Raw genomic sequence first — 17,341 nt, 5'->3', positions numbered from 1 at the left:
ATGCAGACATTACCCAAGCCTTTGAGACCAATTTGCTTTCCAAGAAGCTCAGCCAACAACAGTGCCTGCTTGGTGGAGCTCTCCAGTGCCATGCATGGATATGCACTGTTGTGTCCAGGACTTTCCACCTGCCTTACTGGACCTACCTATGCTCTCCTGGACCTCAAGGTCTCAGCTCAGGTTACTGCATTCCCACCAAACTCTTTCCAGCTTGCTGGGGGAACTCTAACCACACACTGCAGATGCTGATGGAGAAATCACTTTTCTGCCCCAAGCCTAGAAGCATGGAAGGTTGTGAAGTGGACTTGGTTCCTAAAAATACACACATAAATACTTTATAAAAAAAAAAAAAAAAAGTACCAGAATTGGTGTGAGCTTACTCAGTGCCTGGGCATTTGACTATCACAGTTATCACAGCTGCAAGTTTAGATTCTGTAAAGGAATGATGAACAGAGTAATAATAGAAGGCAAGGTGAGAGCAAGAGGTTGTGACTCCTTCTTGTTATCACCCTGAAGGGTTTTTCAGGGCAAATATTCTAGACAGTTTTCATTAAAATGCAAACTTGTCAGTTTAGCCTAAATCTATATGTGTATGTATATATATTTTTTTTTTTCCAAGTAATTGCTTAAAACCAGGGAAACATTTGACAGACTGTTTTAACCCTTTCACAGCACCTGAGTCCACTTGAAATTATATGAAAGAGGAAAGTTAAATACAAAGATAAATGCATAAATGGCCGGAGTTGCTATGGAAATTTAAGAGGATGAAAAATGAAAGTCAATAGAGGACTAACTTACTGTTCAGTTTTAAAAATAGTCTTTCTATACAGAAAAGGAACATTTTTCAAATCTCTGTTTGCCTGTATTATACAAAATGGGAAGTGGTTTTGTGGCTGGGTACATCTATTTAATGCTGTGTGCTGGATCTGCAGACTGGATGGGCAATGGCACATACAAAGCAGAACCTTTTTCTCAGGTTAATGCTAATCTCCATCTCAGCTACAGAGCCCTGGTGATAAATGCCAGCCATGAAAACCACAGCTCTGTGGATCAAACTCTGTGGGATAATAATGACAAGTAATTTGTAGTGATTCCAAGTCAGGCCTATTTTTATTTCTAACAGTTTCCCATGGGAATTATGCTTATCTGGTTGGGCTGGCCCACAGGCACCACCCAGCAGATTTGGAAACCTGCTGGCCTGCTGTCAGATTTGATAGAAGAAGCAGCATCTCAGAGGCATTAATTTCTAACAAGCTTCATAAGGGAGGATATGTTCACATTAGCACTTCTTCCCATTGACCTTCCACTTGCCATCCCACTCGCAGGACATGAGATGAGCTCAGCCACTCTATCAGACACCAGAGAACTCACATGGGAGACAACTGGAGGACACCAAGCTTCCTACGTTCCACTGCTTGCAAAGCTCCTTGCTTTATTAAGATAAATGTAATACACTTCCCTGGTTCTGTTCAGAGAAGGAGAGAGAATTATATTTAAACAGCATAAAACCCTGTCCATGAGCAGCATATCAAGTGTGCAGCAGGACTTTGCTCCAGACTGCCCACTCTGGTGCTCCCTCTCCATTGCCAGACACTATACTGGGGCTTGCTGGTGGGGTTATTCAGCTACAAAATGTGCCTTTTTGACACTGGCAGCCCCAAATTCATGACTTGTTCTGCCCCCCATCCCAATGGCACAAAACTTTTTGCTCCTTGGTCTTCTCAGCCTGCATACAGTGGCTTCACCACCCCATCACTGCAGGCAGCTGACCCAAGACACAGCCCTGACTGGGGGAGCAGAACATTACTGGGACACAATTCCCATGAAATGGAACTCTGAGACCCCCTCAGAGTTACTGGACATGTATTCATAGAATCATAGAATCATAGAATTGGCTGGGTTGGAAGAGACCTCAGAGATCATCAAGTCCAACCCTTGAGCCACCGTTGCGGTTGCTAGACCATGGCACTGAGTGCCACATCCAGGCTCTTTTTAAATAGCTCCAGACACGGAGAATCCACTACTTCCCTGGGCAGCCCATTCCAATGTCTGAACATCTCTCCGTAAAGAAATTCTTTCTAATATCTAACCTAAACTTCCCCTGGCACAACTTGAGGCCCTGCCCTCTTGTCTTGTTGAAAGTTGTTTGGCAAAAGAGCCCAAAGCACATGAGTCTCACACAGCAAGTTGCCAGCAGCTGGAAGCATCTTGTTGACTTAGGTCACCTAAAAAAAATTAACAGATGCAGAATTCAGATGCTGAAATTCAGCTTTTCCGTGCAAAGAGCTGGCAGAGGCTTCAGACGTGGGAAAATGGCAATGGCATTCTGCCACTTCTCTTTTTTTTCTTAAGCCATCTTCTCCATCCTCTTCTGCAAGAGGTTTGAAAGGAATCCATGGCACCAGTAGGATTCTCACCAGCCCCATCTCCCAGCCTGTTAGAAAAAGGCCTTTAAAAATAGTTCTGTGCTGCTGGGTGGGAATTTCTTCTGCAGGTGCCGTGCAATACAGAGTGAGATGAGATTCTAATCATAGCTCCTTTGCAGAGGGAAGGGTTCAGGGTTTAGCTGTGTGGCAGCAGCCTCATTTTCTCAGCAATATCATTCTATTCCCTGGGTGTCAGGGGGACTCATATTGCTGTCATTTCCCTTCCTGTCTCTGGGTATCAGATGCAAAGAGCAGCAAGAGAGCCTGCAGCTATCAGGCAGGGCAGAGCAGCATTTTTGGGGACTTGGTACCTGGTACCTCTGCTTTTAGCTCATCTCCTCTTGTCTCACAAGGAAGCTGGGTGGTGGTCCTTCCAGATAGAGGGGTGGGACAGAGGAGTCCCATGCAAACAGAGGCTGGGCAGAGGAATAGGAGCTCAAGGCTGCATTTCTCCTTCCCAGACATCCCACCATGGCTCCTACACAACCTGTGGCTCTGTGCTCAGTGCTGAGGAATCACTTCCCCACCATAGCCCCGTTAAAAATTCCACAAGGACAAGCAATTCCACACCATAAGACAAAGGGTTTTCCCCCAAATGAGTCAAAACCATCATATTTCTCTCAACAGCACGTCGCTATCACCCTGCTCAAGGTGTATGACCTGTCTGGCATTCGAGTGGTTCTTTTCCCTAGCTGCCCATGTCACCAGGGTGCCAGCAGCCACTCCAGCTGAACAGGCTGTGCACCTTCTGCCAGGCTCTTTCACAAAAGAGCTGCCAGTGCCCAGGAGCAGAAGGTCCCCTCCAGAGCCTCAGCATCTGGATCTCTTAAATGGAGCAGACTGGAAGCCTCAAGAGGTGGAAGGATTTCTGACAAGGTCTCCCAGCCCAGTCCAGCAAACATACCTACCCTCTGCTGGAGTTCCCAGGACTGAAATGCAGTTGGGAATTGTATCACCACCACCACACAGCACAGGTAATAGCACCTTCTCCTTTTATTTTCCATTTTATTTGGCACCATCTCTACTGAGCTATGCCCACTGCCTTCTGCCAGCTCACAGAATCAGGGCTGCAGGAGCTCTCCAGCAGTGCTGTCTTTCCCATTTCTTCATTGCTGTTTTCAGAGTCCAGCCACTTACAGTGTCCTGAAGGGGCACAACCCATCACCAGATTATTTGCAGTTAAAAAAATCTTTGCTAAATGGATGTCCAAGCAAAAGCATGGCTTCAAGGACTCCCACAGCCATGAACAAACCCACATGGTTTCATTCATCCATGAAGAGATTCACTTCAGTGCAGCATTCATCTCCTTTGGTTGTTTTGCTGTTTTTTCCCTTCTCTCCAATGTGTAATTCCTTCCAAAGCTGCAGATTTTATAAGGATGTTTCATTTAGGTTTTTGCTGCAGTATTAAGGCAGTCTCTATGTTTTGCTTTAGGGACATGGAATCTGGGATGTGATCTTTTGGGGATGCCTGGACCCATTCCAGGTCAGCCCTGAGCTGTTTAGTTGAGTACCCAGCCTGGGGCATCTCTCAAGCCAGCATCTGCCCTGAGCTCCTGGCAAGTCCACCAAGGTGACTATGTGCCTCTTGGGTCCTACAGAATAAAATCTGATGACATCATGGTGAGAGAAGTGACATTTGTCACCTGGACTGAGAAGCCACAACCTCATCTTTGAGGGGATATTTTCTAGAAACAGATACTACTGCTACATAGTTTTACAATTGTGTCACCCACACTCTACCCACAGCCAGAAAACCACAAATGACAGCAAAGTCACCCCAGCATGACCACGTTTACGTGACATCCCCTCTACTGCACATTTCCACGTACACAGATGCTTCATCAGATGAGGAGAACAGTGCTGGCAAACCCTGTCTCAGAGCTGTGGTGTGGTTAGCAGCAGCAAAGCTATCAAACCCCCTTTGCAGCCCAATATGCATTCACTCCATGCATTTAATCCTGACAGCCCTAGTAGATTCTTCCTGAAAAGAAAAGAAAACCCTTGTTTTCCCTCCCCCTGAGCTACTGCTTCTTGTTAAATGCCATTAAAAGCAGAGCCCACACCAACATCAGTCCTTGCTGAAGGTTGAAACCACCTTGGCTCTAATCCTGGGATGGCACTGGATGGAAAGAAAAAAAAAAAAGAAAGAAAAAAAAAAAAAAAAGAAAAGCAAAAACCCAGATACTTCCTTCCACTTCTCTGTCAGCTCTGCTTTGCATCAAGATCTCCTTTGTATGTCACACAGTTATTAAAGTTGTGGATTGTGGCTCAGAGTGTGCGTGCATGAACGTGTGTGTCTGTGTCTGGGAAACTGGGTCACCCTGAGACCACCCCGTGAAAACTCTGCCCTGCCAAATCTGGGCTGGCAAGACTCAAAGATACCCCTTGTATGTTTTTCTGCCTCTCATCATGCTTTGAAAGGAGCAAATAACACTACTTTCTGCTGTATTTTGAATCTTTTATTCAGCAGCTTCCCAAGGTAAATAACCCCGGGCAGGCAAATCTAAGGGGATGCTCCTATCTTGCTTGCTGTCTGCTCACACTGAAATCATGATATCCTTTGCTTTCAGGAGGCTTTATAAAACATTCCATATTTTTTTTTTATTATTTTGTTTTGTTTTGTTTTTCAGAAGGAACAGCTTTCAAGGAGGACAAGCAACTCCCCAGATTTGTCTCAGGCTCGAGTCTTAGCATCTTGTTATCCTTCTCTCCCCCTCACAGCCCCAGGGATGCTGCAGGGGACATCTGTGGGCATCTCCCTGGTCAGAGCAGAGGAATGGGCACTTTTCAGCAGGCAGGCAGCTTCTGAGTGCCACCAGGGCAGTTTCCATCTGAGGCTGAGAGAGTGAATCCCATCAGCCACCTGCCCTCAGTGGGGGGAAACCAGCCATGTACATTTAGTGCTTCACTCCAGTAAATCCCAATGTGCAGGTTGTGATCCCAGCAGAGAAACTGAGGCATGGCAATGCCAACAGGCAGCATTTCTCCTCCAAAGGAGCTCAACAGCATCCCAAGGCAGGCAGGGATGCTAGCATTCCCTTCTCACTGCTCAGAAAATCAGAGGGACTGCACCCCTGGAGCAGGGGAATGGACAGAGGTTCCTACCAGATCCATGAGAGAGGGAAGAAGAGTGACTTTTGGGCATCATCTTGGGAATCCCACAGGGTGGGAGCTGCAGCTCCTCAGAGCAACCCACATCAGGAAGGTTTGGGTTTGTTTCAGGGTACTGGGGAGAAGATCATCTCACTCAGGGGCCTCTGGTGGAAGTGTTCAACTGGATTGCCAGGATGTGGGGAGTGGGGACACGGGATAACAGTGTCCTCAAGCCTGCTCTGTGTCCTCTGGTTAATGTATTCAGCTGTGAGTTTAGGGCATCTCAGGAGAATGAATTGTCAGAGCGTCGGCAGCAAGTGATGGCAGGGGAATTACTGCTAATCCTTCTTGCAGGACACAACACTGCCAAGGATTTAAAGACTACTTTAAAAAATGTTTAAAAAAAAAAGGACACCCCTCTCTTCTTTCATACATTTTGGGTTGGTTGCTGGCTGCTGGCCAGTGAAAGGCAGAAAAGAGAAACTTTGAGGAGAGGGAAAAGATGAGAGAGGGAGAGAAGAAAAGAGAAAGACTGGAGATCAGATCTGGAGCAAAGCCTATCTTACCCTCTCTGGGAGTGTAGGGCTGCAATTAAATCTCTTTTGCCTAACAATATCCCATTGTTTTTCCATAATACTCAAGATGTGGTGATAAGAGAGGCTGGAAGTGCAGGCAGGGGAGGCTGCAGTTGGTTTCTTTATCTCTGCACTGCTGGCAGCATTTGAGACCTTCTGGCTGGAGGGACCTGGGCCCAGGCCCAAGAGAAGGGGCAATGCTTTTTCTCAGCTGGGATCTGCCCCTTCTCTGGCAATAGATTCTTCCTGTAATCTGTGTCTTGTAACTGGGAAGGACTGTAAGCAGAGCAAAGAATGACAAATTGTGACCTGTAGGGTTCTTTTCTATGGACTGAGTGACTCCCTCTGTATGCTGGGTAGCCTGGAAGGCATGAATGGAGCTCAGGGCTGGAATTCTGTTGTCCTGCAGTGCTGTGGCTCTGAAGAACAAATCTGGGACCCATATGATGCTCATTTCCATCCCTCTCACACAGACCCAGGTCTCAAACCAATTCTCACCCTGGAGCTTGGCCCATGGGGCTACTTCAATGGACTCGAATGCCATTGCTAAAGCTGAAGCACCTGGAAACACAGCTGTGCTTTCAGAAGATGTTTCATTTGCTGAAGGGGATGGCTGGGAGGGTGAAGCAATGCCAGGGAATACCAAGGGAAGTGCTGCCATGCTTCTCTGATAGTGCACCCATAATAGTGATAGCTAAAATTACATTTTTTGCAGAGTCAGAGAGAGAATTGCAGAATGGGTTTAAGGCTCCCCAAGTGAACACAAGAAGGAATGTACAGAACAGGCTTCAAGACCAGAGTTTCATCTGTATTTAAATACATTTAAATGGTGACTCAGTCTGTCTCCTCCATATGGGTAGGAAGAGGATTAATGCAGGTAGGGAATGTCCCCAGCCTCAGCATCTGGGACTGCCTCTGCTGGGGAGACCCAGAGAAGAACATGCAAAGCACCACTTTCATTCAGGATGCCTCAGGATGGTGTTTCCAGAGGGTAAACCAGGTTCTTCCAGGAAAGAAGCACCAGGGTGAGAACTCACAGGTCCCAGATCTGGGCTTTCCCCAGCAGGACTCACTGAACAGAGCTGAATTCTCTCTCTCTTCTCAGGAGTGATGGAAAATTCACCACTGCTGCCTCTCTTGCTCCCTGACTAGGCACCAGTACACAAAAACCTGATTTAAAAACAAGTTCTCAGAGGCACTGATTTCAAAATATTTTCTTAGCAACATTATGCAAAAAGGCAGCACTTACAGACTCATCACAAAACTTCTGCCTTCTGAGTGCTTCAGGCTGTTAGTGCTGGAAACCCTGGGACCAAGCTACCTCCAGCTGTTAAATCGTGGCCACTTGCCCTGAGATCCTGCACCAACCTCTTTCCTATTCCTTTTTCTTGATTTTCAAGGCTTTTAAGAGTTCTCAATTATGCAATGTTTCTCTCTCTGTGCTCACAGCAGCACAGGGAGGTCCAGGCTGGCAGATTATTGACTTTGCCCTCCACATGACCTTGAAGCTGAGGAAAACTGGTGCTCCTGGCAGATGGGATCTTCAGCAAATCAGGCTTTGCTGTCATTTGTCTCAATTCTCAGCCAGAGCTGTGATGGCAATGAACAAGTTGTTAAGGAATTGCTTCTTTCCTACCACTTCCAATTGCTCTTGCTCTCAGTCAGTTGGTGTGGAGTGCCTGCCCCTAGTCAAGATGTTTGCAAAAGACACTCAGTGAAATTCATTCTGGGGTCTCTGCTGTGTTCTTTGCTGCCTGAACCAGCTCTGTGGTACAGCCAGGTGAGGGATGAGCTGTCAGGGTCAGGTAAGAGCTGGAATAGAAGTGAAATTTCTGTTTTGTCCAAAAGTTTTGCTTTTCAGTCCAGTCCAAAAATCAAAACCAGTGAGTTATCCCACTGAAGAAAAGGGATGGGTTTTAATTTGGGTAAGTGGAAATATTTTTATTATTTATTTTTGGTTTGGGAGGTTAATCAGATTCTATATATCAGATATTAATATCAGATTAGATTATATTAATCAGATATAAACAGAAAGAAATTAACAAATGAAAAGGTGCTCTGAAAAACAGCAACATAAGCCTAAACTGACTTTTTTTTTTTTTTTTTTAAATGTTGGGAAGCAATTTAATTTTTATTTGGAAGCCTGTTTTCCAACCACACCAAAGCATTGCAAAAATCACTTTCCACACAGTGTCTGTTCCAGGATTACAATCCCATGAAGTACAAACCAGAAACCCTGCCATGATAATCCCTGTTCCCCAGATTCACTGCACTACCTCGTTTAATTACATCAACCACCTACAAAAGAGCATTTCCCAAAGGACAAACATTCCTCCTGAAAAGTTTCAACCTGCTCCTGTCAAGTATCAGTCTGGTCCAGAGAAACCAGATGCTTTTTCTTGTTTTGTTGCTTTTTAAACTGACACCTGGAAGTTTGTGCTAACAAAAGGTGAGGCCAAGGGAGTACTGGTGCTGCTCTCATTTGCAGCTTTTACAGAATGTCCCTGCTACAGGGTGGGGATCACAAATGCAATCACACTAATGAGGGCTTGCTCCAGACAGAGCAAACCACATCTTGGTGCTGGTGCCAGCACAGGGTGACAGCCCCTGGGACATCACCCTCTGCAGCACCAGGGAGAGCAGAGCTTCATCCTTACTGGCATTTTGTATGGGTCAACTCAAGCACATGGTGAAATCAGGACACATCCCCCTTACAAATGCAATTAAATGGCTTGGATGCAACAGCCCTTTGGAGCTTCATCTCCATCTGTTTTCATGATCTGGGTAAAATAGATGCTTTTAATAACTGGAACATGTTCAGCTATTTACATGAGATGAATGCAGCCCTGTTTGGTTGCCTGCTCATTGGTTCACCCAAATGAGCAAATAACAGCAAAGCTACCTGCTGCCCAGCAACAATCCCAAACAGCAATGCATGCCAACAATCCATGAGAACCTTCAGATTTTTTCTTTGGAAACTTGCTTCCTATAACAAAGATGAATAGGTGTGAATATTTCTGTTTGAACCACAGTATTTTTCCCATTTGTAGTACTTAGGAAAGTTCTTTTGAGCCTTCCAAATACAAATCCACTTTTTCTCTGCCAGGCAAATGCTGAAAATAGAATTGTTGATACAGCCTTTTCCCTCCAGACTCATAAATGACAAAGTATGGAAGAGAGGCACTGCCAGGGCAGGTTAATAACCCCTAGGAGAGCTGGGAGCTGCCCACCCAGCAGGGCCCATGGCTGTATGGATGGACAAGTGCAGCACATGGCATGCAGGTCCCATCAAGGTGTGTTCGTGTTACCTGTCCACCTGAGTCTAGTTCTGCCATGCAGCAGCACAAACCAAACCAAACCAAAACATCCTAGTTCTGTTGGTGAAGGTCTCAGCAATAAAAGTAACCAACTTGTGCCTTCAAAGCACCATCTACTGCTGAGACCAAGTGAAATCTTTAAATCCACGGAAGGAAGCAGGAGTGATAGTGACTGCAGGGACTGCAGAGGATGAACCTCTTCCAAAGCCCCTTGTTCTCTGAATGCCCCAACCTCCAGCCTCTGTCTCACTGCACTATAAAGCTTGGGGCAACTCACACATCTCTGTGCTGTGGGGATTCTGAGTAGCAAGAGAAGAACAAGTGAGTGGCTTCTTTTGAAATTGTATAGATGGGAGCATCTCTCAGCATCACCCCAGCCCTCCTCCTAAAGCTGTTTTGATATTCAACAGATGCTCTCTTTTAAACAATACTGTCCTAAATTCTTATTATAATGCCCAGAACTCTTTGCAGACTTTCTGAAACTCATTATTATAATTACAGTCAGGAATCATAGGATGCTGCTTTGTGCCAGAAGTATCTATACACTGAATTGTTTCTAGTGGAGTCACAGAGAGAAAGACCAAGGGAGAAATGTTGCTTACATGCTGCTCAATTCAGGAGTGGGAACTCCCATCCCATTTAGTTTTTCCTCTTTTGTTTTCCAGTTTAAGTTGTAGCTGCTGAAATCCAGGATAACATTTACTTTGTCCTCTGTGCTTTTCTTTAGCCTCAACCCAGGGAAACTTGAGCTGTGCCCTGGCTCACTGCCTCTCCACCTCTGCCCTCCAGGGAGAAGACAGGGATGCTGGAGAGGTGCTTGACCCCATCCATCACAGCCAAGGTAAGGAGCTCCACACCTTGGAAGCTGCTGCAGCAGTGCTTAGAAGCTGCAAAACAAGCTCACTGGGCAAGTGAATGCAGCACTGAGCTTAGTTTTATTAAAGCTTCAACTCATGGGTCACAAAAAACCTTAGAGAGGGATGTAGATTTTTTGATAGTGTTATCCTGATCTAGTTAGCACTGACCCAACACATGGAGAGGGAACTGTGGTCCAGCTTTTGCCAGCACAAGCCCTGGAAGGAGCTCTCCCTCTTCTGCAAACAGTGTCTGCTGTTGATCTCAGTTCTTACTGTCTTCCAGAGATGTTGCTGACGGATGCTTAGAAAAGAGAGATGGCTCAGGCCCTTTCTTCTGGATAAATATCAGATCTGATTCACCACTCAATTGCTTCCATGTTATCTCTGTAGAATGTCATTGATTATAGAAGGATTTGCAAGTTTAAAACTCGACTAATTCAGTGATTAATCCTAACCAAAGCCTTCTGTAAACAGAGAGCAGCACTCCAGCAGCGTTTGGTGTTTGACACATCCGTGGAGTGCTCCATAATGGTTCAGTGGCATTTAGGTTTTCCTTCCCTCTCTCCAGGGCAGTGCTGGGATCCATTCAGTTTAGCTATCCCAGACTTTTCTCCTCTACCTCATTTCCCTGCAAAGTATCAGGCACATTCTCAGTGAAACTCTCTTTTCCAGCCCTGTTCAGTGTAGCAGCTGAACCTGGGAAAGGCTGAGCACACCTACTGAGATGTCCACCAGGATCCCCCAGCAGGAGTGGTGGAGGAAGAGATTGGATATTAGAAAAAATGTCTTTATTGAAAGGGTGGTGAGGCATAGAAACAGGCTTCCCAAGGAAGTGATGGGGTCACTTTTAACACCTGATGGTGTTAAAAAAAAAGCACAGATGTAGCACCTTAGGACATGGTTGCCTGGTGGCATTGAGGTGACAGTTGGACTTGATGGTCTTAAAGGTCTTTTTCAAACTTAATGATTCTATGATTCTATTCTTTGATTCTAAGAGGGACTCAGCCTCATAGCTAGGCCCAGATGGATCTCATAGTAAGAAAGCTTATTGTAGAGTTGTCTCACTGTAAACTTGAAAACACTTCACTCAGGGTCAACCTTGCTTAAAATAGTAATTCCCACACAGCATATCCAAAACAATTGGATGAGAAGTTGTTGCTGGAGCAAAGAAGTACCTTGATTCTAAAGACACCAAGCATTTCTGCAGCATCTTCTGGTTCCACTGATCTTTGGATACCTCAAGAAAACTTCATACCACTCTCTCAAATGTTGCATAATTTGGATTTAAGTAAGAGTTCCAGGTGATGGAAATATTTGGGGGGTTCAATATTTGGTCTTAGTCCAAAGAAAATTGAAATAAACCAGTTGGGGAAATTTCCCACCAACATCAACCTTCCACCTCACTGATGCTATAACTGCTCAGCTTCACTGAGCAGCTGCTCTGAGGCTGTAGGATTCCCCATTTCCCTCTGCAGGGTTCTTCCCCTCAGTCATGGTGCCTAAGGGGGAAGACTCAAAACTTCCAGGGTCCAAGTCTTGTTTCTATTTCTAACCATTTTTAGAGCCAAGAATCCTGTGCCTTCGCTCTCCCTTGAAGACCCTGGGGTCCACTCAGATCAACAGAACCCAAAGTTTCACTGGGTAAATGGCCCTAGGACACAAGCCCAGTTTCAGAGGCAATCAAATGATGATAAGAGCAGCTCATTTAATCACCAGCCCACCAGACTTGTGTGGATTGCTGGACCAGCTTTGGTTGACAGCTACAAACATGGAGCTCTCAGGTATGTGAAGCTCTCCTAGCTGTTGTCACTCCTTAGCTTGCAAGTCTCCTTGAGAAAGGGTGACCAGGAAGGCAGGTATTTCTGTAGTGCTTCTAAAGTGCTTCTATCCACTTCCTTCAACTCTGAACAGCCAGGGAAGAACCAGCTTTGGAGCACCAGCCATCAGCCAAGGCCAGGATAGGAGACAGGACAGAAGTGATCTCTGTTTTCTCTCACATGAGCTTTGCATCCTCTTGATTCCATTTTTTGCCCTCCAGTAGGACTCCTATCAGCTGTCTCCAGAAGATGTGCCTGCTTATTTCCTGCTTTTTCCACTCCAGATAGGTGTTCCTCCTCAGGTATCGGAACAGCCCCAGCCTCTGTCTCAGCAAGGTTTTATTCACTTCTTCTAGCACAATCATGATGATTCCAGCCTTGCCTTCAACAAGCTGCCAGGACTGGGCAATGTCAAACTCAAAGCTGCACCATTTGCTCTCCAGAAAGTCAGTAGAGATGACTGCTATGACGTTTCTGCTACTCAGAAAACCTTCTTGGATGATATTGGTGACAACGGGTACCCCTGGAAGGAAATCCCTGTAGTAAAGACAAAGCTGGAAGGGAGGTGTCCCTCCTTCTAAAGGCTCCACCAACTCTCTGATCACCCATTCTTGGTCTTTGCTGGAGTGGATAACAAATGCATCATAAGTGTCACCCCTTTCTGCAGAGTTTTTACACCCACTAAGCAGCACCAGTGAGTAGTATAGCTGGAAGTAGTACTTGTAGATCAGGAAGAGGAACACCACTGCAGCAAGCAACGTGATTACTGAGACTGTCACTGTGCTTGCACTGAGTTTGCAGGAGGACAGATCAAAGCTTGACAGGCTCACGTTTTTCACATCTGTGGGTGTGTGGCACATCATCAGCTCCTTGTTCTGCAGTAGCTCCTGCTTTTCTTTGATCCATTTCAGAAAGTTCAGGTGTATGCAAGAACAGTCAAACAGGTTTTGAGAGATGTCTAACAGTACCAGACTGCCGGGCAAGATTTCTAAGGTTGAGTCCAACAGAACACTCAGCTGGTTGTTGCTGAAATCCAGGGTTGTGAGAGCTTGGAGAGGTTTGTAGACCACAGGATCAAAGCTCAGTAGCTTATTGTTGCTGATGTTTAGCTCTTTTAGTTCAGAGAGGGCATCAAACGTACTTTGATCCACCTGCACTAATTTGCAACTTGAAATATCCAGGGTGTGGAGGTGACTTAGGTTTTTGAAGTTGTTGGCCAATTTATTGTTCTCAAAGGAGTTTCCTGCCATCTTCAGCACCTGCAAAGAGTTCAAGCCACAAAATGTACACTGGGATCTAACGTGAGTTCTGGTATAGGAAATATCAAGGTAAATGAGTTTCTGAAGGGATAGAAAGACAGGGTAGGAGCCAGGACCAAATAACTTTGTGTGCTGAAAGTCCAAATACAGCAAATTCCTGACATTAGTGAAATCTCCAGTCAGCCTGATGTCAGAATTGAAGCTTAGGTTCAAGTGTTTCAAATTTGGACAGCTGAGGAACTGAGGGGAGCAGCAGCTACTGAAGGAGAGGCGATTCTCACTCAAATCTATGACCTCCAGGTTACTCAGACTCCTAAATTTCTGTCGGAAGCCATTGAGTCGTTTGCTCTCAGTAATACGAAGCACTCTGAGCTCCTTGAAGAGAGACAGCTTCATGGCAGGCACTTCCTGAAAAGAGCATCTCTTACATTCCAAATGTTTGACTTGAGAGAACATGGGAACCTCTGACACCTCTTCAAGATAGAGGTCCACCAAACGAATACTGGAGACATTGGCTATGCAGTTAAAAAGAGTATCTGTGTTATTCCTAAATTTTCTGAAACAAATCAAGACAAATTCCTGCATTTGTACCTGACACAGGCCACTCAAGAGTCCACTCTGGAAGTCTTTCAGTCTCTGACTGTTGCTGAATTCTCCAACTATTAGTCTGTTGACCTGTAAACCAGTCAGGCCTTGAAGAGAAGTGTGCATCATATCGAAGGTCTCAAAAGAGGACCTTAGAACCAATTCACCAAGGAGAATCTTTGCAAAGGACCCCGGCTCTATGTATTTAATATCATTCAAGGAAAGCACCAGTGTGAGGTTGAGCCTGTTCACTTCCCTCAGGGCATCAAGGTCTCCTTTGGAGATATAGGTGATTTTATTGGAGGAAAAGCTCAGGTACCTGAGAGAGGTCATGTTGGTGAAATACTTGGGAAGCTTCAAAGAAGCAATGTTGTTGTGGCCCAAATTCAGCTCCTGCAGGGCATGCAAGTGTCCAATGGGTAGGTCAGTCAGAGAGGTTAAGCTGGTTTCCACCAACACCAGTTTTTTCAGTGATGTTAAGCCATAGAAGGCTGCTGTCCCCAGATACTGAAGGGGATTTGCAGTTAAAATCAAAGTGGAAAGTTTATGAAGATCTTTAAAAGAGTTATGTTCTATTGTATGGAGGTGGCACCTGTAGAGCAGGAAAAGAGAATAAATGTGCATGAAACACTGTGCCTGGCATGGCATGTTCACTGACACTACTGCACTATGTGCTGGTGGAACATCTTCAGGCTCAGCCTCTCCATGGGGGTTGGTTTGGCTTCACCCAACACTCCTGAACATGCCAAGGAAACCCTTCCACACCAGGAGACCATTTCTCACCTCCTCCCTCTCTAAATCTGAAGTTCTGTTGCAAAGCCAGAGGCCTTGAGCCAGAGAGAAGGTCAAAAATCCAGGCAGGCAGCAGGAGAAACACTTCAGCTTTCTGTTCAGTCCAAAGCACCATGTCATGAACACTGCTGGCAGGGCCCAGCAGACACAACACTCCCTTACACCACTTGTCCTCACAGACTCTCAGCAGTGGTTTATCCCACTGGCAAAGCTCCCATTACCTTTAAAAAAATTACCTTTACAATCCAGCCAGTGCCCTACAACAAACCTGCTCTGTCACTCAGCCACTTTGGAGCTGGAGCTGTAATGGGCCTGAGTGACATTTTTCAGTGAAACAATTTACCCAGAGAAGCTGTTGTCTCAAGTCAATGGAAATTATACATCAATTCAAATTTGCTAATAAGCCTCCCCCATCTCCTCTCTGTTATGTGAGAAGGGAAAAGAGAATATGTTGATATTTTAAAGCAGCCTTTTAGAAAATGTATGTACTTTCATTTTATCTTTTCTTTCTGTGATTAGAAAAACAGCTCACCCAAGGTGTTCCACTTCAGAGTTTTTGTAACAGTGAAAAGTCTGACATTTTTCTTGTTCAGAGAGAAGTAAAACATCTTCCTCCTTCTTTGCACATCCCAGCCTACAAGATCAGACTGACAGACCCAGCACTATGCAGGGGGTGTGCATGCAGTAACTGGACTAAAAACTGCACATCACTTGACCACGGGGATGTGCAGAGAGACAGATACAGGGATAAAGTCACAAGCAGAAACAAAAGAAAAGAATATCCAAGACCAATGGACACAAAAATAAGCAACCAGGGTGGCCCAGCTGGTGAAGCAAGATTAAGCAGCATCTACATCATTACCTTGTAAGGTCCAAAAGCTGCAGTTCAGGGACTGATGAAAAATAATTTGGCCCCAGTGATCTCAGATTGCTGAAACTGAGATCCAAGTTCTGGGCAGTAGCTGGGACTTCAGCAGGAACTCCCGAGACATTCAGTCCCATGCATCTGAAAGTTCTGTTAGGGATGACCTGTAAGAGGGGCAGATCCAATCACGATCAACATCTGCTCTTCATCAAATGCCAGAAAATTACAATGTCAGGAAAGCAGGGTCAGAATGACTTTGTAGTTCATTTCTAAATGAGCTGCCCTGAGTTTTAGGAAACAATCTTTTATAACCAAAGCATTTTTCCCACTTCTAATAGAACCAGTCCTAATCCTTACGTTTCTTGCTGATTGAAGCAGGTGCAAAACTACAGAGCAGTGTTCCTTGAGGCTATGGATGAACCTGCAGCAGCCTTTGAGAGAGCCAGCAAAACAAAGTGTGGGGGATGCATTCTCTGTCCAGGATCAGCTCTCAGCATTGGCACACTGCAGATAAGGAGGCAGTTCTAAAAGTCAGCAAAAGTTTGCAAAAGGCAACTGATGAGTGGCAGATAGTGGGGGTCCTGGTGAAATCATTCTCTGGTACAAATCAGGTGAAAACACTGTATTTTGCAGAAAATAAAGACAAGGCTTGGATCTCTTCCTGAAGGGAAACATAATCTATTAGATTAATTGTACTGCAGTAACCTCAGAATTACAGAAAGCCAGAAAGAAGAAATGGTTCATGCTGTTGGATCTGGTTCTCAGATGTTTTTGAGACCAGCATTTACTTCAAGCACTTCATTTGCCTTGGTAACAGCCTTAGAAAAATGATGGGCTTGCCTAAGCCAGCTAACACACCACAGACTTGGTGGCCAAATCTTCCAAAAAGAGGGAAAAGTTTCACCAGAGGAACAGAAGGATTTTATGGTAGAGATCACATACCTCCAAACAGGGACTGAGAAGGCAGCCTGCCAGCTGCCATGGGACAAATGGCAGCAGCAGCAGCAATACCACGAGTGGCCCCAGAGGAAGATCTCCTCTCCTGGGCATCTTCAGGAGACCGAGTATGCAGGAGAAAGCAGCATGGGTATAACCCAAGGACCTGGAGAAGCCTCCCAAAATACCAAGTGTTGTGTTTCACCACCCCTTCTTTGCATTGCATGTCACTGAGTGTCACACGGAACCAGGAGGGAAGTGAAACTGGTAGCTGCCTGGTTACTAGACATGCTCTGAGTTAACTGTTCTTCTTGCAATTGTTTTTTTGGTTTTATTTTTCTTTTTTTCAAGGAAAAAAAAAAAGGAAATAACGAAAAGTATAGCTTGGACTAGATATTAAAGATAAATATGAATTGCATCAGTGTGACACTGGTTTGATTGCATCAGAATAGCTCAGGTCAAACTGGCAGAAAAAAGGAAAAATTTTCTGAAATTTTTAGTGAAATTTCTAGAAGGTCATACTTTACATCCCATAATTCAAATGCACTGGATAGAGCAAATGACTCTCTGCCTTTGTACCCCTGTCATGCTCCCAGCTACACCCCACTGACAAGCAGTGAGGTGCTTAGCTGTGGCAGAGGTTTTCCTGAGCCAGGTAACAAGAGGTTTTTCTATGACCAGGATCTTCTGAACACCCATCAAGGTTTTATCCATATGGTTGGACCTCAGTCTTGCAATTACCACAGCAACAAGCTGCACATGGCCAGGCACCATGGCTAAATACTGGAAATTCATGGAGCAGTCAGAACTCAGGACT

At 45.2% G+C, this 17,341-nt stretch overlaps 1 protein-coding gene across 1 annotated transcript; it reads right to left on the bottom strand.

The window, feature by feature from the left end:
* Positions 1-11,220: 11,220 nt before the first annotated feature.
* On the bottom strand, positions 11,221-16,690 carry TLR4 (toll like receptor 4). The gene is made up of 3 exons (XM_008499333.2): positions 16,531-16,690; positions 15,586-15,752; positions 11,221-14,523 (listed from the first exon to the last, which is right to left on the bottom strand). The coding sequence occupies exons 1-3, from the start codon at positions 16,636-16,638 to the stop codon at positions 12,264-12,266; spliced, it is 2,535 nt and encodes an 844-aa protein (XP_008497555.2). The 5' UTR covers positions 16,639-16,690; the 3' UTR covers positions 11,221-12,263.
* Between the last annotated feature and the right edge of the window lie 651 nt (positions 16,691-17,341).

The sequence above is a fragment of the Calypte anna genome, chromosome 17 (genome assembly GCF_003957555.1).
Source record: "Calypte anna isolate BGI_N300 chromosome 17, bCalAnn1_v1.p, whole genome shotgun sequence".
Lineage (NCBI taxonomy): Eukaryota > Metazoa > Chordata > Aves > Apodiformes > Trochilidae > Calypte > Calypte anna.
This window is presented reverse-complemented; position numbering and strand designations above follow the sequence as displayed.

What these genes read in the sequence shown, in the direction of transcription:
- TLR4 (XM_008499333.2), bottom strand. Translation starts at nt 16,638, where the DNA reads ATGCCCAGGAGAGGAGATCTTCCTCTGGGGCCACTCGTGGTATTGCTG. An exon ending in TTCTCAGTCCCTGTTTGGAG is followed by an intron (nt 15,753 to 16,530) that starts GTATGTGATCTC and finishes CCCCTCTTACAG; the next exon opens with GTCATCCCTAACAGAACTTT. An exon ending in CAGCTTTTGGACCTTACAAG is followed by an intron (nt 14,524 to 15,585) that starts GTAATGATGTAG and finishes CCTGCTCTACAG; the next exon opens with GTGCCACCTCCATACAATAG.